The sequence below is a fragment of the Palaemon carinicauda genome, chromosome 6 (assembly GCF_036898095.1).
Source record: "Palaemon carinicauda isolate YSFRI2023 chromosome 6, ASM3689809v2, whole genome shotgun sequence".
Lineage (NCBI taxonomy): Eukaryota > Metazoa > Arthropoda > Malacostraca > Decapoda > Palaemonidae > Palaemon > Palaemon carinicauda.
In genome coordinates, this window is record NC_090730.1 from 144282953 (window position 1) to 144304843 (window position 21891).

At 44.3% G+C, this 21891-nt stretch overlaps 1 protein-coding gene across 4 annotated transcripts in view; it reads right to left on the reverse strand.

The window, feature by feature from the left end:
- The window catches only part of BBS4 (Bardet-Biedl syndrome 4), a 224305-nt gene that overhangs the window by 67101 nt on the left and 135313 nt on the right, over window positions 1-21891 (reverse strand). For all 4 annotated transcript variants that reach the window (XM_068375477.1, XM_068375480.1, XM_068375478.1 and 1 more), the window contains one exon: window positions 8749-8920. In XM_068375477.1, coding sequence (XP_068231578.1) covers window positions 8749-8920 — 172 coding nt within the window. The remainder of the gene's footprint in view (window positions 1-8748; window positions 8921-21891) is intronic.

Sequence of the window (21891 nt, forward strand, 5' to 3'; positions counted from 1 at the left end):
CTTGTTCTCATCATTTATTCATTTTCTTATTTCCTTTCCTCACTGGGCTATTTTTCCCTACTGGAGCCCTTGGGCTTATAGCATCTTGCTTTTCCAACTGGGGTTGTAGCTTGGCTAGTAATAACAACAATAATAATACTAAGGAAGAGTTGCCAGCACTCAGAAATGAGGTGTCGGGTCTTCTTCAGACAGCACTGCAGAGCAGCTTCTCTCCAAGTCACTGCACATTTCACATAGAAGTCTGTGGCCTTGGGCACTAAACCAAGGAGCTCCAACACCTCTTTGAGTGGGAGACTAAGGCAGAGAGAACTTGTCACTTGCCTAACCTCTTCACTGATTAAGGCAGCTGAGCCAGTTTTTGCATCAGCACCTTCACTGAGGCCTTCTCAAAAGCTTGAACAAAGTGCCAAGAACAGCAAGAATGTTAGAAGCATCCCCTAAGCATAGGCAATGCCTATGAAAAGAAGAGATCAGTCCTATTCCATCAAAAGACTATGCTCAAGATTGAGTGGTAGCCTTGACGACCACTATTTAGAGGAGTTCCTCCCAGCCAGGTAGAAGTTAAACTTTGCGATCTGGTCTAAAGATGATCCGACTCAAAAAGGATTCCTTCTATGATAACCATCATAGATAATGCCCCACTTTCTTGGAAGAGGGAAGGCCAAGGGAGCTCTCAATAAGGCAGAATGGGAAAACATTCAACATATGTGTCATAAGGGCGTGGGAAATTACATAATAATACATGGTCAGAGGCGATGAATCAGACGAGTTTTTAAACTCGAAAAGGATTTATTATCAAAGTTAATTTTCACAATTACAATGAGCAGAAATCTTCTTCAAAGTGAGATGAAACCGAACTTTAAATCTTGAGGGTACATAACAAAAGAGTTATAAGTTCTCGCTGGCTCTTAAATGATTTCATCAGTCAATTACTAATTTACTTTTAACTGGTACAATACCCAGGGAGAGCAGACGGGGAGACATTTAAATTAAAAGAAAATATTGGACGTCCACCCTGACTGTTGTAGGCTTACCATGGCCGGTGGGCCTAGTGAAGGTTGCCCACTCACCAGCAGGACTCGCACTCAACTACTGTTCTTGCACAAACTGTGCTTTCTTATTTTCCCTACATTGCTTGGAGGGGGGGGTCTGGCTTATCTCGCCTATGGGTGACAGGTGATGTAACCGCACCATACTGTTGACATGGAAACAGATTCAGTACACGTGTGCTTGGATCATCAAATAACTATCTCAAATGAAAGCGGCTTGAACTGCTTCCCAAAAACCCATGGATCAGGGAGACAAGGTGATTGCTCGGCAATATCTGCCATACTTTCTGCGCATTTACTTTACTGCTTAGCCTTTGTTTAAAACAATATATTTGTCCATGACATGATTGTCTGGGAGCCACTCAAATCAACCGAGTCACGGCATAATCCCACTCGTTAGATTGGCAAATGGACCATGGTTGAACAGAAAAAGGGCATAATTAAAAAAGTAATCCAATGGGTACTGAAGGTGACTTAAAACACAGACCCTGGGTTTGAATAATAGGGGATTAGAAAAAAACTTGAGTTGCTTCCTTTCTAATGGTATGGTGAACAGGTAGATCCCCAGAGAAACCTTCTCCGTTTCACCAGGGTATAGGGACCATTGACCTATAACTTTCCCTTGGCAACTAAGTGTGCCGGCTAGCCCATTTCTTTGGCTTGGAATGTGATTGGCTGACAACTTCGCGGTATAGAATGTCTCCTCAAAATGCATCTACTTCGTCAGCTCCTAGAGCTAGACATAAGCCCATAGGGTGTTGTTGCTACAACTACCCACCAGATGCTTCCTCAATTATCTTGGAAGGCTTATAGCACAATAAAGCCTGCTAGCACCAGAACAAAAGAGTAGATGCTTCTTCTTCTGCCCACACTGCTGAGCCTTCCCTGTCATTCAGAACGGAGTCCTTAGTCCCAGCAATGGGAGAGATGGAGAATGCAGAAGCTACTTCATCCACAGGAGGGTAACAAGTGCTTGGGGACATAACTCATGCAGGCCCTTACCCCGGTTTCTGGAGAGCCGGGAAATCTGATTCATAATGCCAGTGGCCTGGGTGTATGAGTATATTGTTTCACTATACAGTAGACCCCGGGGTACGGCATCCCCTGCTTACGTTTTTTTCACATTACAGTGTGGAATACGATGTTTTTTCGCCCCCTCGTTACGACATTTTCCCCACTTTAAGGCATCGAATTCCAAAATTCAAACTTAGCGGTTTTTACACGTATGACTGAGTGAGTCACTCTCCTACCACCACGCTCATACGTCACTGCATACATAACTAAGAAGCTGGTCTGCTATTTGTTGGCGTCACGGCATCACGGCGTCACTAAGATGCCGATACGCTATTGGCCGAAATCCCTCCTACAATGCTGCCTCAGTCTCTCTCTTTGTTAATCGCGCGTTCAGTTCAGATTCTCGTGTGCGCTTCGTAAAGACTTGATCTCGTGTGAGTGCTTGCGATATCGTATTTTTTGTGCATTTTAGTGCTTAATTCCAACTTTAATTCATTAGCCATGGGTCCCAAGATTGCTAGTGATGTTAAAGGGAAAATTAAGAAGATGATTACTATGGAAACGAAGCTGGAGATATTAAAGAAATATGAAGAAGGCATGTGCATGGGGCTTGTTGTCGATGAGGCTGTCGTCGATAACCTTATCGAGGAGCACAGGGAGGAGTTTACAACTGAAGACTTGAAAGAGTTGGAGGCAATGCAATTGACCATCATTCAAGAAGAGCACAGCTCTAGTGGTGGCGAGGATGGGGGGGGGGGGACTGAAGAAACGACATCAGCCGAAATAAGGGAAGCTATCGGTTGGTATGAAAACCTTACGAGATTCATTGAAAAAAAACACCCAGAAAAACTTCACACAGGTCGTCTTCTGGAGAGTGTTAATGACAAACGTACGAGTCATTTTAGAAATATTTTGAGGAGTCGTCAGAAACAGGCTTCTTTGGATAGATATTTCTCCAAAAGATAAGTGTCAGAAAGCAAAGATGATAATTGATTCTATTAAAAATGCTAAAAAAAGAGTAATTTTTCAAGTTCCAAAAAAAAAAAATCATAAAAAAATTTCAAAAGACAAAAATAAGAAAAAAAAAAAGCATTTTTAATTTTAAGTGTTTAATATTAAGAATAAACTTATTATTAAGTGTACATAACATAATTAACATTGATACGTTTTTATATCTACGGCCTCCTCCCCCCTCTGCCTCCACCCAATACCAGCTCAAGTCATGTTACTTCAAAGGTAAATAAAATTTAATTTTTCCTTTACAGTACAGTATATAATTTTTATTTATACATGTAATGTTATTTAATTATATACTGTACAGTACATGTATACAGTGCTTACTAAACTATTTTATTACGTACTAATTTTCAAGGTTTTTACCTGGGGTTTTGCACGCATTAGCTATTCTATTGCCAGCCACACGAAATTTTCACCATACGATACCAACTCCAGAACGGATTAATGTCATATGGTGGGGGTCTACTGTACTAAAGTAAAGGAGATGTGCATGAGTGGTGTAATTTTAGGGGTATTAGTTTATTCAGTGTGGTTGAAAAACTGTATGGTAGAATGTTATTTAATAGGATTAAGGATAACACAGAGGATGTAATCTTAGAGGTGCAGTGTGGCTCTAGAATAGATAGGGGATGTAGAGATCAGATTTTTATAGTTAGGCATATATTTGAGAAACATTTAGCAAAAGGTAAGGAAGTATATTTCAAATTTAAGGATTTGGATGAAGCTTATGATAGAGTTGATAGGAATGCAATGTGGAATGTGATGAAGTTATATGGAATTGATGGAAGGTTGTTGCAAGCAATGAAGAGTTTATATGTAGGTAGTAAAGCATGTGTTAAGATAGCAAATGAAGTTAGTGAGTGGTTTCCAGTGAGAGTAGGGTTGAGACAAGGATGTGTGATGTCACCATGGTTATTCAATTTGTTTGTTGACGGAGCTGTAAGAGAGGTGAATGCTCGAGTGCTTGGTCGAGGACTGAAACTAATAAACGAGAGTGATCATGAGTGGGAGATAAATCAGTTGCTGTATGTGAATGTTACTGAATTGATTGCAGACTCATAGAAGCTGTTTCTATTAGTGATGGAGTTTGGAAGGGTATGTGCGAGAAGGAAGTTGTGAGTAAATGTGGGTAAGAGAAAGGTTATGAGATGCACAAGAAGTGAAGGTGGTGCTAGATTGAACGTGATGTTGAATGGAGCATTATTTGAGGAAGTAGATCAGTTTAAGTACTTAGGTTCTATTGTTGCTGCAAATGTTAGAGTGAAAGCAGATGTACATCGATTGAATGTGATGTATGAATTGGAGTTATGGGAAATGAAAGTGACAGAGATACAGAAATTGAATGTGTTTGAGATGAATTGTCTGAAGAGTATGGTCCGTGTATCTCCGCTAAAGAGGATTAGGAATAAAGTAGTATGAGTGAGAAAGGAGTGTGGGAAAAGAATTAGTAGCTAGTGAGGTGGTTTGTCCATGTAGAAAGGATGCAAAAGGGTCATCTGCTAAAGAAGGTGATGAATGCAAGAGCTGATGGGAGAAGGGGTAGATTAATGGAGTGCAGGAAGCCCTAGGTGACAGGAGGATAGATGTGAGAGAAGCAAAAGAACATGACTCAATTCTGATAGGGCCTGCTGCTACCTCAGGTCACCTTCTGGTGAACGCTCAGGTAGTGGTAGTAGGGGAGTCAGCATATGAAGCTTCATTTTTGGTGGAAGATGGGGGAAGGGTGTGCTGTAACTCTAGCAGTGCTAATTAATTATACTAATTTTTTTTAATGAGGCAGATTTGCACCGAATCACAGGGGTGCCCTTTTAGCTCAGTAAAGTTTCCTAACAGCTGAATGGTCGAGTGTTTTTTTGTCTGAATACCATCATTGTTTTCATTGTTTTCAAATAATTACCAAATAATGTGAATCAAAACTTATTTACTAACCTAAATTTCTCCCGCACATAGATGTTTTGTTAATAAATAATGTTAACAAATAAATATATTATAAAAGTATCGTGATGGTAAGCCTAAATTTAAAAACAACACCCACCAAAGTCAACGGCAGAAGCTTGTTTTCAGATGCATGCTGCATAATTTTGTAACTTTTCACATATTTTAACACAAATTGGGATAAATTATATTAAGCACAAGAAAAAAACATGTTATTGTAAACTTTCTTTGAATACCAGAATCTACTAAAAACCTGGAATTAATAAAACTTGTTATTGGTGAAAATTACAGTGAGGTAAAAGTAGCATTCTACTGTCAAACACCGAAGTGGGAATGGAGAGAGCAGGAAGAGTATCACGGTTGTAACTCGACAGTGAAATTAAGAATTCATTTAAGCAGGGCGACTAGAAAACCGCCCATTTTTTTTTTTTTCTAAATCAAAATGGTAGGCTATGCATTGTATAGTACACCTTTTGAAGAGTTTCTCCCATAAGTTTCAAATAAATTTATCCCCCCCCAATTTCTAATCAGTATTATCTAATTTGAAAAATTAAGACTTCGCTTAAAATCTAAAGGCTCCCAGAGTTTTTTACCAAATTGCAAAAATCAAAGATAAAAACAATCACAGATAAATTCTCTACAGAAGATACCATATAAATTCTTAATATGAAAAAAATAAGTTACTGATTTTCAATGAATTTTGCAAATGGAGAATACACACAAACCATATATTAAAAAAAAATTCAAAAATTATTTAAAAAATAAAAAACAAAAATTTACAAATTTCTTACAGTATGTTTGAAACAAAATTTAATGAGGAATTCACAAGTTTTTAAAGGAAAGAAATCGGACAATAAGGAAGAAGATATGTTTTGAAGTGCAACAATTATTGTATAGGACAACTTACTTTTGAGATATCGGCCGACAAAGTATGTAAAAAAAATAATTAAAAATTAACATAAAGCATTAGTATTAAGATGTCATTTCTGGCATTCTTGGGGGTACCTTTATGGTTCCTGGTCCCCTTACTTATGGTTCCCGGTCCCCTCACTTAGTTATAATAAGAGATATAATGAAAAATAAGTTATATTTTCTCATTTAACACTTTTTGATACAAGAAGTTACAAAAAAAATTACTTTTCCCCATTTCTAGATGAGATAGAGCTTTGAAATTGTATGTCTGACAAGAGCACTCGATGTGCATATTGGTGGTGAAAATTGATATTCATAAATTTCACCTAAAATTGCCATTTTCTTTGGTCGCCCTCCTTAATTGTGATGTTTATGCAATTTATGCAATACTACCATATCCTCAAAATGAAAATATTGCTACTAATAAAATTTGGACTTTTACTTAAAAATATAGCAAACCCTTTCTATACGGACTTACATCATAGGCCTATTATGCAAGTCTGTATAGATGGGTTTGCTGTTTTTTTGTAAAGGTTTAAATTCTTGTGTATTGTGTAAAATATATAATTTATACACATGCTAAATTAATCAGTGATGTACACACACACATGCATATATGTGTGTTCCAACATCTCAGCTGACATCTCTCGTATCCATTTCTATACAGACTTACATCATAGGCCTATGGTGTAAGTCTGTATAGAAAGGGGTTTGCTATTTTTTTCATAAAGGTTTAGCTTTTATTATTAGCAATATTTTTGGTTTGAGGATACTGTAGTGTTGCATAAATTACATAAAAATCACAAACAAATTCGAAATTTCACCACCGAGTTACAACTGTAATACCCCTTCTGCTCCCTTCCATCCGCGCTATGGTGTTTGACAGTAGAATGCTCCTTTTACTTCCCCGCAAATTTCACAAACAGAGATTTTTATTAATTTCATTCTTTTATTAGATTCTGGTATTCAAAGAAAGTTTATAATGACATGTTTTTCTTATGTTTAGAGTAATTTATCCCTATTGGTGTAAATATATGAAAAGTTACAAAATTATGCAGTGTGCATACAAAAACAAGCTCATTTTTTACTTCAGCAGGTGTTGTTATTAAACTTACTTACCATCACAATACTGTACTTTATAACATATTTATTCATTAACATTAATTATTGACAAAACCTATATCCGAGGGAGAAATTTGGGTTTGTAAATGAGTTTCTATTAACATTACTTGGTAATTATTTAAAATAAATGATGGTATTTGGACAAAAATGCTTTTGTCCAATCATCTATTAGGAAACGTTTCCGAGCTAAAAGGGCACCCCTGCAAGTTGGTGCAAATCTGCCTCGTTATAAAGATTGACTATAAACCTGGCTGAGTCCCTCATCAGGCTAGGAGAAACAAATAGAAAAATCACCCTCTTTCTTTAAATGTTGGCTATCCCCAAAATTGGGGGAAGTGCCATGGTTGATAGATACATGTTCACTGTATATGAATCAGCTGTGAGAAGGTGGTGGGTAATCACTATGCGAGATGGTGGCGGCCCATCACAAGGTGAGAATACAAGAGGGAAATAGGCTGCGATGAGGCCTTCCTTAAGTTGTAAACCTCGTAGCCTTCAGAAGACAGTGACCCTCTGGGGTCTATTCTCCTGAAATCTCCTCTTCTCCCTACCTTTCACTAACCCCTACTTCTCAAAATTTACCTTCACTGCCTCCAAAGGAGTCTTTTCCATATCCAGTGATACTACTTTCTTTTTGCTCTGACAGGAGGTCCAGTAGGGATGGCTACAGGACTTGTCATCTTATAGGATATCTTTATGATGGTTCTTTTCTTGAGGTCTCAGTAGGGTGAATTCATTACCCAATTCAGTTTTAGGAAAGCCTTCAGTTAGAATGATCGGAGAGAGATATGAATTCCTTGTCTGTGATCTGAGAGAGATATGAATTCCTTATCTCTGATCTGATAGAGACACAAATTCTTTGTCTGTGATCTGAGAGGGATATGAATTCCTTGTCTGTGATCTGAGAGAGATACAAATTCCTTATCTGATATCTGAGAGGGATATGAATTCCTCATCTTTCGATCCTTCCTTGTCAAAGGAACCTTAACATTTTCCATGTTAACTAAACAATTCACCAAGGGCAATTCTTTTTAACAGAGTTTTGAGCAAACCATGGAATTGTATTGTGAAGTAAAAGTTGGGACAGCAAGGTTGATAATAGGAAGTGGGAATGCTTTACAGTATAACACAGGACTTGCAGTATCCAAATGATTTTAATACAAATCCGAGCTAATTATAGATAATGGATTTATTGTGGAACAATATATTTGCTTTATAAGACTATAAAGTAGGTTAGTGAAAATCATATCATAAATCTATAGTATTAATTTTGTATTGAGAATATAACAAATACAAATCAATTTATAAACCACTATAGTTGAATTGAGAGCTTTATATACACACACACACACACACACACACACACACACACACACACACATATATATATATTTATATATATATATATATATATATATATATATATATATATATATATATATATATATTATATATATATATATATTATATATATATATATATATATACAGTATATATATATATATATATATATATATATATATATATATATATATATATATATATAGATAGATAGATAGAATCTCTCTCTCTCTCTCTCTCTCTCTCTCTCTCTCTCTCTCTCTCTCTCTCTCTCTCTCTCTCTCTCTCTCTCTCTCTCTCTCTCTCTATATATATATATATATATATATATATTGTGTAAGGTAATCAAATTACTTACTAGCTAGCAGCATGAAGATATGTCCTTTTGTTGGTCTAAGATTCACTGCTGCAGACAGAAAGTGGAAAGCAGAGGTATACTGCTGCATTGTTAGGTGAACTAGACCCAGATTATATAAGATCTTCCAATCAAATGGTGCCAAGTAATTTGCTCGTTTCAGACAGCTAATTGCCTGAAATTACAATGAAAATATCAATCAGTAGTCTATATTGTAGATAAATTGTCTATTTGTACATAATTCATGTAAAATTGTGTGTTGGTAGTAATAGAATGAGGCTTTAAAATAAGTAATAAATATATTCTTATTGACTTGGAACCAGGTTGCGGGTCAAGAATTACAGTATAAGTGGCTGCTTGGATCCTTTATGTACAATATATTCTAAATTATCTATGATAAAATTCATCATTAGCCCTCTTGATAACTAACCCTTCAGCTGTGGGTGAAAAATCTTTACTATGTCCATACATAAAGCAATACAATATAGACATTTTTCAAATTTTATCAATATATACAATAAATCAAAGTGTATTTCTACAACCCTCAATTATTTTTCAAATATTATATCAAATCCTTAATATAAAGAGAGATGAAATTTTATATCTGCTTTTTAATTTCCTATTATTCCTAGGAACCTCCCCTAGTGTTCATATTACTTCTCTCTCAAAGCTGGTTAAACATTGATGTCTACCCTTAAAATAAAAATTTCCCGTTTCTTTTCCTTGTAATTAATCTACCCTTCTCATGTAGCTTTGGAGTCATATGGCTGTGTATGGTAAAACTGCTATATGAGTAGAACATAAAGTATCCTTTTGTCTCTAAATTCTCTCATCCCGATAAGTGCTCCAGCAGTCCCAAGGACTCCCGGTTGTGATTTTGTTCTAAAGGGAATTTTATAGAAATGCATTCTAATTGAATTTAAAGGGATGTCTTCTTCAGGCTGCTCTATGTCTTCTTGTATGAGTTGTTTAAAAGGGTTTATTACTGGTCGACAATGATCCTCAATCTCTTTGTGTCATGAGCCAGCGATTAAAGTAGGATTTGAATAATGTGTTATTATTAAAACGGAGGAGATTTACCAGCCCAATGAGTCGAGCTAGACTAATAGAGCTCTCCCGAATAAATTTGGGATGAGAAAATATCATATTTATGATAAAGAGAAATTTAAATTCTATGCTTCTTGAAAATGTTAAAATATAAAAAATGGAGAGAGTATCTGATAAGATGTCAGACAAAAATTTCTGACCAAAACATAAATAACTTTGTCTTCTAAAAGCTTTACAATTAGAAAAAAAATGTGTCATATGGTTAAAATAGTGGCACACTCACTGCAACTAGGAAGTGTTTCATGGATCAAACTCATGAAAATAATGACAAATTCGGAGATAAATTGTATTTTTCCTTAACTAATACAAACTCGGAGTTATTTATGTGGATACACTTTGGGCGGAGCTGGAAGGTAGAAATTAGATTATACCTACCTAACCACTATAGTGGGTAGGTATTGGGTGGCTGGGGGGTACCCAGCCATCTATATCTACTTACGGTTCAATGAACCATGTCACTTTTTTATTGCAGGCGGGACTTATCGCGGGACAGGTGATGGCAGGACAATATATATAAATAACTCAATGTTTGTACTAGTTAGGGAAAAATACAAAGTATCTCCAAATTTGTCATGTGTTCCCATACAAACAAACCTTATTTTATTTATGTGGATGACTCACCCTTAGGTGGGTGGCACGTTCCACTACTGGCTTAGTCATTGACCCAGGTTTGCCTGGTACAGTATTAAACTGTAATCGAGGGAAACTTGTCACCTCGCTTATCAATACAGAGTGAGAATGATAGCGGCCAGAGCAATACTAGTAGTTGTGAAAGATATTATATGAATGTGTAGGTAAGAATTTTCCTAAATTAAATAGGAACCTTACACATAAATATAGATGTTTCCCAAGGCCTACCTCGAGGGAGGCATTGGGGACATTACAAGTATGTAATAATAAAGTATACTAGGTTACACAAGATAAGTGGTTCTTACCTGCAGAGATTGAAGCCAGCTTGCAAAGGGACCTATGGTGCTGTTCCCCAAGAGAGGGGAAGATGAAGAAAGGAAAAGAGCTAGACATACTTTCATTCATCTCAGACTTACCCCGGGTAACCAATGCCCTCAACCTTCTGCTACTTGACCAACAAGGAGCCCGAAGTATTCTTAAACCACTTCTTGTGTAACCACCACAGAACCGATAGAGAAACCGTATCGGGTCTTCTGTGTGTCATGTCTTGCAGGTAGGGTGAGGTAAAGATCAGACACATTTTCACCCTAACAATGGCATGGCCTGCGTCCCAAAGGAGCTGCTTTTAAACGTTATGGATAGATTCTGCTCAAAAATATTATGAGCTCTAGGTCACCACTATGGGGAGAAGGAGAGGGATTCCGTGACTAGTATATGACCTGTGTGTCCCAGTCAGAAACAAGATCCTTATAAGCCTCCTTTGACCTTCCTAGGGTTGGTGAAGCATGCTGAACCTTTGGAGCAAGCTCTTTTATTGCTTTCCTGAGTTATGATGTCAAAATAATCACCGACATGAAAAAGGAGGACTCAACGACAGGTATCTGACCCAGTGGGTCCCAGTCAGGAATGGGAGTCTAATGAACTCCCTTAGGGCCTCCCAGGGTTGGCGAAACGTACTGTACCCTTGGGGCTAGGTAAAGCATCCTCCTCGAGTGTATGGCCTCAAGTTAATTACTGGCGTAACAGCCTTGATTACAAAGCAGCGGGTTTCCAATTCAGAGGGCTTGAACCTGAGGTTTAAGCTGTCCGGAAAAAAATTGGTTGTTACTTGGTTTCTCTCCATGAGTAAGACATTGAGGGCCTCTCCTCTTTGTCGAGGGTAACACTGGGAGAGACCTGTCCTCGGGATCAGGAGATCTGCTTTTTAGGTGTACTAGGTCTTTAAAGGGGGCACCCCAGGACTGAAGGAAGCCATCCGTCCCATAGAGGGCTGTATTACCCTACTATGGGGAAATCGCTTCAAAGTCTGTGGAGAGCAACAATTGGAGGAGATGCTCGACTGACGAGCAAATGTCTACCATTGCTTAAGTATAAGAGCGGAATTCCTTTAGTGGTAATTTTGAGTGTATTACTAGAATAGTACCATCAAAAAGAGAGACAGACTTCACCCGATCCTCATCATGGAGCATCTAGTCATAAAGGAAGTCCGTAATGGGTTCTCCGAAGTTGTAGACGTGACACTGGATGTGACGTGTCTTTTAGGCAAGACGAGTCTTGCCGACGAGGGTAGACGAGTTCCTAATGAGATAAGTCTGACTATGAGTTTGCTTGGTGTTGGGGAGAAGCCATCTTTTTTTTTTTTCTCAGAGAAATTGCTCAAAAAAGGAACCCAACAGGTGACCAAAGTCCTTCTGCAAAAGGAAGAATATCAATGCCTGTCATTGATATTCATTTTGCTTCCCGAAGTAAGACCTCTGAACAAAAACCATTGGAGGAAGACTCTTGCAGAAGGGGTGGATTCAATAAAATGCAAACCCGTGAACATGATATCCCGAAGGGGAGACCACGTAGACTGACGAATCACTGCCATTCCCTAGACACTTTCTGAGGAAAGGGAAACCTTACTAGGAGATTAAAAGATGGTATCATTTGTGCTCTGATCATAGATCACAGGAGATGTGGTACTGTATATGGCCTCCCCCCCCTTTTTTTCTTTGATGCCTCTGTAGGAAGTGTCAAATCCAGGAAAATGAGATCACCTCATTGGTAGAGATTCTTGTCTGGTAGCCTCTTTACCAGGACAGTCTCATGTTCAGATCTTGTAGAGAACCAGGGGAAGGACAATCCCTAGTGCTGAAAGACCAGGGACCTGGTTAGTTCTAAAGAGGTCACATTCGACGGGGACTGATGCGGTCTTGTCACACCTGTGGAAGTTTCTACAGGCTGATGACCCTGACTATAGATACCCGTATTGGATATGACAGCCGGGTCTTTCCTTCGATTACTCCAATTCTAAGATCCAGGTAAACTGAAGATGTTTCGCAGAAGATCGAGACATTTAGGATCAGTCAGTAGTTTGAAGTCTTCAAGACAGGGGCCGATCCTATACAGGAAACTATGGGGTAACTGTTTGACCGCAAAACCTTTCCTTCGCATGACAGAGTTTGAAGGCTAAACTCGTTTCATGAGGAGAGACTAAAAACAGGAGTCTTGTGACTGACGAAGCTTGGTGGTATCCTGATGAATAGCATTTTCCAATGAGATTGGATGCTCCAATCATGAGGAAGAAGAGACAAATCGCTTCCCATTTCCTAAGGAAAGATGGGAGATACAAAGAGTATCTTTTGTACCTAAAATGTGGACTCACTTTCCTTGGCAAAAAAAACATGAGCCCAGTATTTTGAACTCAGGGGAAGTGTTTTCCCATTACTGGAAAAAGTCGCTCTAGGATGAGGAAGGAAGATATTCCTTTCCAACAACTCCGGCCGAAGGAAGAGCTCCGATTATGGGAGTCATTGGCAGACTTCATAAACAAGAATGAGTTTCATAAAGAGTAAGCAAAAATATTTCCCTGGAAAAGGATTTTGCAGATGAGGTGAATAAGGGTGTAAAGGCCGACGGAAACCGGGAGTACACAAAACTCCGACAACCGATGTTATTCACGTTGGTCACCCATCCAGGGCCGACCCGAAGTGTAGCAATTGCATTGCTATAGCTGTCGCTTTGTACGTACTCTGGGAGTCACTTGATTTTCGGCCAGCATCATCTCGGTAGTCATTCCATCGTATCTAGGGGCTTTCCATCTCTTTAGTGTTTTGTGGATAGCTTCGACAGCAAACACACTGAATTCATTCATGGGCACATCAAGGTCTTCATCAGCTTCAGGTATATCAATCAAATTATTCCCTTCATATCTCCTGTTCATAACCTCACTAAAGTGTTCCATCCAACGTTGTCTTTATTCCTCTACTGTTGTTATAACAGATCCATCTCTTTTTGATGGGTAAAAGTTTTTTCTTCTTTATCCCCATAGAAATTTCATTAATAATTCTATGAGAAATTCTTACACCATAGCCACTTCCCGAATTCAAGATTGTTTTGTAAAATGTGGCATGAAGAGGCAAATCCTGATGATTGGGAGTTAGGAATGTTGGTGAAAATGGCAAAAAAAGATCTGACTGATTGCAATAATTACAGAGGCATATTACTTACGTCAGTTGTCATTAAAATGACAAATTCATAGATAATTTGTATTTTTCCTAACTATACAAACCTTAGCTATTTAATATTGGTAATTACTTTCGACGTAGCTGAAATGACGAGCCATTAGAATTTTAACGAGGGTTTACTACCCCACCGCTAGTTAGCGGGGGTAGGGTGGGGTAGTATACTACCCCCCCTCCCCCTCACACACACCTGTGCTGAGCTTCACTTTGCTTAAAGGTAGGACTTCACGGGGGACAGGGCTAGCGGGCAAGTTTGATTAAATAGCTAAGGTTTGTATAGTTAGGAAAAATACAAATTATCTACGAATTTGTCATTTGTTCCGTAACTGAAATACAAACCACGCTATTTAATATGGGTGACTCAACCCTTAGGTAGGGTGGCAAGTCCCAGCCATTACTGGCTTTTGGCTTTTTGCCCGAGGACTCAGTATCTGAGTGTGTTGGTACTCAACGATAAGGAGTCCCTGCACCTGGCTAGCACCTTGCTCTGCAAGGGCTGCGGCCTACATAAGCTGTGTGTAGAGAAATGAAGTGTGACTTGTCCTAGGAGGTTGACCTGAAGTTCTTTAGATGGAACTCAAGGCTAGGACTCTCCCAATACCACCTCGTCAGGGTATGAGGACGTGACAGTATTAGCTTAATACTAGGAACACAAGGGAACATGGTTTACCTGCAGTGGTTTGAGGTCAGCTGTGCAGAGAACCCAGGATGCTGCTTTCCCCAAGAGAGGGGAGGATGAAGAAAAGAATAAGGGCCAGACATACCTTTTCATTCATGCAGACTAAAACCGGGTAACAATGCCCTCAACCCTCTGCTACTTGTCGATTAAGGAGCCTGAGGTTTAAACCAGCTGTTGTGCAGCCACCACAGGGCCGATAGAGAACGTATTGAGCCTCCTGTGGGTCACGTCTTGAAGGTAGTGGGCTGTGAAGGTCGTCTGACGCTTCCACACCCCTGCTTGTAGAACCTGCGTCACTGAGTAGTTCTTTTTGAAGGCCAGGGACGTAGCTATGCCCCTGACATCATGTGCTCTAAGGCGACGTGACGGAGGAGGGTCGGGATTCAGGGAATGATGGATTACCCTACGAATCCAAGCTGAGATGGTATTCTTGGTGACCCTCCTCTTTGTCCTCCCAGTGCTTACAAACAATGCTTGCACTTGAGGACGAATTGCAGCTGTTTTCTTAAGATAGAGCCTCAGGCTCCTTACTGGGCACAGTAGGAGATGGTCTGAAAAGAGTCAAACCGAGGGTCTGGCACTCCCGGATTCTGAGTCTTAGCTACAAACTCAGGGACGAAGCTGAACGTTACCTCCCCCCATCCCCTTGAATGGGCGATGTCATACGAGAGACCATGCAGTTCCCCAACTCGTTTGGCCTAAGCCAACGCAAGTAGGAACACAGTCTTCCAAGTTAGGTGGCGATCTGAAGCCTGGCGTAATGGTTCGAAGGGAGGTCTCTTCAGAGACCTGAGAACTCGAACCACGTTCCATGAAGGTGGTCTCACTTCCGACTGAGGGCAGGTAAGTTCATAACTTCGTATGAGTAAGGAAAGTTCCAGTGAAGAAATGTCCACTCCTTTGAGCCTAAAGGCGAGACTTAAGGCTGAGCGATAGCCTTTCACTGCCGAGACTGAAAGGCGCATTTCTTCTCGCAAATACACGAAGAACTCTGCTATTGCTGGAATAGTGGCATCGAGTGGAGAGATATCCCTTCCACGACACCAACCACAGAAAACTCTCCACTTTGCCTGGTAGACCCCTGCGGATGACCTTCGTAGGTGTCCAGATATCCTTCTTTCCGCAACTTGTTGCGAAAAATCCTCTCTCTGCGAGGAGATGCTGGATAGTCTCCAGGCCTGAAGCCGAAGCGAAGCACCGGCTTTGTGAAAGATGTTGGCGTGTGGTTGTTTGAGTAGCTCGCGTTGTGGAGGGAGTTCTCTTGGGACCTCCGTCAGGAGTTGGAGAAGGTCTGGAAACCATTCCGCGTGATGCCATAGCGGAGCTATCAGGGTCATCTAGAGATTGACCGATGTTCTGGTCTTGTTGAGTACCCTCCGCATCATACAGAACGGGGGAAAGGCGTAAACATCGATGTTGTCCCACCGTTGTTGGAAGCCATCTTGCCAGAGTGCCTTAGGATCCGGGACTGGGGACCAGTACAGCGGGAGCTTGAAGTTCAACGCTGTAGCGAACAGATCCACAGTCGGGGAACCCCACAAAGTCAGGACTTTGTTGGCTACTAGACGATCCAAAGACCACTCGGTACTCACTATCTGAGACGCTCTGCTCAGACTGTCGGTGAGCACATTCCTTTTGCCTGGAATGAAGCGAGCCGATAGTGGAATCGAGTGGACTTCGGACCATCTCAGTATCTCTACTGCAAGATGGGATAGCTGCTCCGAAAAGGTACCTCCCTGCTTGTTGATGTAAGCCACTACTGTGGTGTTGTCGCTCATCACCACCACAGAGTGACCCGCCAGGTATTGTTGGAACTGTTGAAGGGCCAGGAATACGGCCTTCATTTCTAGCAGGTTTATATGGAGGCACTTTTCTGATTCTGACCACAGACCTGAGGTCCTGTGGTTCAGAACGTGGGCCCCCCACCCTTTTTTTGAGGCATCCGAGAACAGCATCAAATCCGGTGGGAGGACGAGAAGATCCACTCCCTTTCGTAGGTTCTCGTCTGTCACCCACCACTGAAGGTCCGTCCGTTCCGCAGGCCCCATAGGGACCATTACATCCGGGGAATCGTGTCCTTGATTCCACCGAGACTTGAGTCGCCATTGCAGAAATCTCATTCTGAGACAACCATTGGGAACTAGACGGGCCAAGGATGAGAGGTGACCGAGAAGACGTAACCACGATTGGGCTGGGAGTTTGTCTCGTCTGAGGAAAGGACTTGCGACCCTCCTCAGCCTTGCTATCCTGTCGTCTGATGGGAAGGCTTTGTGGAGATTGGTGTCCAAGATCATGCCTAGATATACCAGTCTTTGAGTAGGAAGCAGAGAGGGCTTCTTGAGATTTACCATGATCCCCAGATCTTGGCAAAGTCCGAGAAGTTTGTCTCGGTGTCGAAGAAGGGTCGACTCCAAGTCTGCTAGGATCAGCCAGTCGTCCAGATAACGGAGGAGACGGATGCCGATCCTGTGTGCCCACGATGATATCAGGGTGAACACTTTGGTGAAAACCTGGGGTGCTGTGGAGAGACCGAAACACAGCACCTTCAACTGGTAGATCTTGTTGTCTAGGCTGAATCTTAAGTACTTCCTTGAAGACGGATGGACTGGGATCTGGAAGTACGCGTCCTTCAGGTCCAGTGTACACATGAAGTCTAGGGGTCTCACTCCAAGTCTGACCGTGTCTACTGTCTCCATACTGAACGGGGTCTGCTTGACAAACCTGTTCAGGGCTGAGAGGTCAATGACTGGTCTCCAGCCTCCACACGCCTTCCTTACAAGAAAGAGTCGACTGAAGAAGCCGGGGAAGCCGTCGACAACCTCCTAGAGAGCGCCCTTCTTCAACATGGTCTCGACTTCTGCCCGAAGGGCTTGCCCCCTTGCCGATCCCATGGCAAGGGAGCTCAACGACACTGGATCCGCTGTCAGGGGAGGTAGAGATGTTGTGAACGGGACGCGATAACCTTGACTGATTACAGAAATCGTCCAGGCATCGGCCCCAAGTTGCTGCCACATGATCGCGCAACTTTGTAGGCATCTCCCCACTGGTGGACATGCGGGGGGACTGCCAATCCTAGCGTTTGCGGCCTCGGCCACTCCCTCTAGGATTTTTCCCTCCCCTGGAGGACTTCTTGCCTTTCCTGTCCTTGACAGGAAAGGGCTTCGACACCGTTGCCTTTGCTGCCACTGCCGAGTTTGTTGTCTTGGACGTGTGAGGTTGTTGGGGTGCTGGAGGTGGTTTATAGGGCTTTGATGTAAGAGCCCTATGTAGGAGAGAGTCCTGGTTGGACTTCCTCCACCTCTCAGCTGCCTGTTCCACGTCTTTCGGCTCAAACAAGTTCCTCCCCAAGATGGAGGAATGTCCGAGTCTGCTGACCTCGGTGCTGGGGACCTTCGCGTGAAATCTCTCAGACACTGCATCACGACGCTTCAAGATGGAATTAGCCCACAAGTTCATGACTTGGTGGGCTAGAAACTCGATGGTATGTGTGCCTGATAGAAGGAAGGTCTCCAAGGCCTTCCTGGTACTCTCCTTGGACAGGTCCTCGGATCGTAGCAGGATGCCGAGAGACCCCAGCCATATATCCAGCCACGAAGTTGCCTGCATGGCACACTTCGCTACCTTCTCCTCACTGAGGATCTCCGAGGCCGAGAAAGACACTTGCCGGCTGGTGAGTCTCTCTAGAGGGACTCCCTTGGTAAGCTCTTCCACAGAGTGGTGTAATGGAAGAGCTAAACAAGACTCCTCCATGATCTCAAAGTACCTCCTCTGATGGACACGAGGAGGCGGGAGGAGTTTGTTGCCGGCGCTGGAATGGCTGGAGGAGGCAAGCTTGGAGAGCTGGCCCTCAACCTTATCTCTGGCAGTCTTGACCCCTAGGGACCAAGGCAAAGCCGCACTGGCCTTAGGGGGCTTCTGAGTGCCGAAGACTCGGTCCAGGACCGTGTCCTTGCCCTCTCGAGGGGGAATCTCAGGATCCGAGAACCCATTGAGATTCCTCATCAGAGTCAGAACTTGCCAGAATGCATGTTCCGACTCCCGTAGCTCTCCTCCTGTAGGGCTGGCAGCAAAGTCTCCTGTCCCCAAAGGCTCTTCTTGGTGGGGACTCATGGACGTTCTTCGCGGGTTTGGCTGGCTCTGGTCTCATCCTCGAGGACGACTTAGGAACAGTCTTAGAGTCCTTCGACTCCCTCCTGGTAGGGATACGGGACTCCAACAGCGATGGTGGGAGGCTCTTCTCCACCCATACCCGAGAAGACTTCTCTATGCGAGGTGGGGTTTCTCCCATTGGTGCGATGGGAGAACGCCTCACCCCACGAGAATCCCGAGGACGGGAAATCTTCGTCCGAAGGGCAAGCAGAGAAAGTCTGGGGGGGAGGGAGCCTTCCTCAAAGACTTCCGAGGAGCCAGCTTAACCCTTGGGGAAGTCACCACGTCGTCTACTCCTCTCTTCCTCTTCAGGGGTGTCAGTACTGCCGCTAATTTGAGGCCCAATTCAGAGAAGGCAGGCTTAAAGGCCTGCACGACAGCTCTGACAAGGGACCCAAACCATGGGTGATTACTGACAGCGGCGCTGTCAGAGACTCCCTCTGGAGGGAAGGGGATCGTTCGATCCCTAGGAGTAGAAACCACAACAGGGTCTTCCTGAAAAGAAGAAGGGGAAGAATACAAGTTCCTGGACCTATCCAGTGTTCTCCCGCCCTCTGGTGAGCGTGCCGGTCTGCGCATGCGGGGGGGGGGAAGAACGTGAAGGAGACGACCTGGTTGCTCGCGGTCCTGCAGCCTCGCGCGTGGGATCGTGCTGGAAATCCCGCTGCGAATCGCGCTAGCGCTTGTGCGATAGGTTCTTATCCGGTTCGCGCGTGGGCGCACGGGGGTGATGGCGAGGGTGCGCGTGGGCGCATAGGCGAGCGATGACGCGGGGGGGAGCGATGACGCGGGGGGGAGCGATGACGCGGGGGGGAGCGATGACGCGGGGGGGAGCGATGACGCGGGGGGGAGCGATGACGCGGGGGGGGAGCGATGACGCGGGGGGGAGCGATGACGCGGGGGGGAGCGATGACGCGGGGGGGAGCGATGACGCGGGGGGGAGCGATGGCGCGCAGGCGAGGACGCGTGTTGGCGCGTACGCGAGCGATGGCGCGCAGGTGAGGGAGCGCGTTGACGCCCTGGCGAGCGATGGCGCGCAGGTGAGGGAGCGCGTTGACGCGCTGGCGAGCGATGGCACGCAGGGGCGACAGAGCGCGTGGGCGCGTAGGCGATCGGTGGCGCGTTCTGGAGAAAGCTTAGGGCACACACCAGGTTGAACAAGCGTTCGCGCGCGTGGAGGCGATTGCAAGCAAGCGCGTGGACGCGCAGGATCCTTCTAAGCCCGTGAGGGTGAAAGTGTTGGGCGCGCACGCAGGGGAAACTTCTCTAGCGCGCGGGCGCACACGAGCCCGCACATCTACGATGGGCGAACGGGCGTGGAGCGCAAGGGCGCGCGTTGGCGACTGCGCACGATGGCGCGTAGGAGAATGCTGGGGAGCAGGAGGGGTCTGATGGCGCGTAGGAGATCGCTGGCGAGCAGGGGAAGATGGTATCTTCCTTCCTGCACCCAGATCTGAAGATCGTGGGCGCACAGGTGAATGTTGGCGCGCAGGTGAGCGCTCGCACATAGGAGATCTAGGGCGCGCATGGCGCGCATCAGGATACAGGCGCGCAGTGGCGCGCTGACGAACAGGAGAACGCTGGCGCACAGGAGATTGACGGCGCGCAGGTGAGCGCTGGCGCGAAGTCTCAGGAACAGGTGCTCGCTGGTGCGTTGTCTCCGGGTCAGCAACTGTAGAGCGCTTGCGCGCAGGAGAACGTTGGCGCGCGGGTGATACCTGGCGCTTAAGGGAATTTGCCACAATGTGAGCAAGTCCCTTTTGCCCCGAAGGGACCGTGGCCTGCTTGATCGCAGGATGCGTGGGCGCCCACAGCGCGTCGGCAGCTAGGAAGGGTGACAGCAGGTCAGCAGGTCTGGCAGGAGTAGGAGATCGCGAACGATCAGCGGACAGGTCCACGGATGTAGCTGGAAGGGCAGGTGAACAGCAACGAGGTTCCTCTGTGGAGGACTGCGGCGAAGACGAGCCGAAGAGGCGAGGCGCCTCCTAACACCCTTGTGAGGTGAAGGAAGGCCTCTATGGTGGAGGGGAAGGCGGGCCTTACGCCTTATACGCCCTCTGGGGGCAGCAGGTAGACCGTCGGCAGTCCTCCTGAGAGGAGTCTCTGTCAGTGAACTCCCCTGAGGGGGAGAATCACCTGCAGAAGAGACCGTTGGACTTAGTTCCTCCCTCGAAGGATGTTCGGAGAGGGGAGCTAAGCCTTCAGCTACATCAGCAACAGGAGCAGAGATTTGAGATAACTCGTCAGAAGCCTCTGCCACAACAACGTCGACGACAAATAGAGGATCAACCTCTGCTAACGTCGGCAACTGTTTGACAGCTGCCCCTAACCTGATTATGTCAGACAGGGCTTCCTTGGAGGGCGAGCCCTGAAGCCCCAAGGAAGCCCAAAGCTGTAACAAATCATCATTAGCAACATTAGAAATTAAATCCTCCCCCGGGGGAGGAGGAGGAGCTGCCTCGCTATGGGAGGCAACTCCCTCTCCCAAACCCCAAGATTGGTTAACAGAAATGAGGCCTACGCTACCACTCGCCGGCCTCTCGGAAGAAGCCGATCGAGTGGGAGCTTCGGAGGAGGTTTGGGCTATGGAAGAAGTGTCCTTGGGGTTTTCTCTCTTCAAGGAAGCCCTTGAAGGAGAAATAACCCGTTTCGACTTCTTCCGGCGCCGGGAAAACCTCTCCCACTGGGAGGTAGACCACTCCTGCACTCACCACATACTTTATCTCTGTCACACCGTTGGCCCCTACAAAAAGGACATAAGGTGTGTGGATCTGTTTTGACCGCCGACATATAAGTCCCACAAGGGCGGTCAGGTAAGCCGGGACACTTCCGCATCGCAGAGGCCAACTTCCAAACACTCAGTCAAAAAGAAAAAGCAAACAAAGATTAATGTCTGTCAGTGTAGGGGAGGGTGATAGGAGACACGACTGTCTAGCACCCGAGCCGACAGCAAAGTGAAGCTCAGCACAGGTGTGTGTGAGGGGGGGGGTAGTATACTACCCCTCCCTACCCCCCGCTAACTAGCGATGGGGTAGTAAACCCTCGTTAAAATACCAATGGCTCGTCATTTCAGCT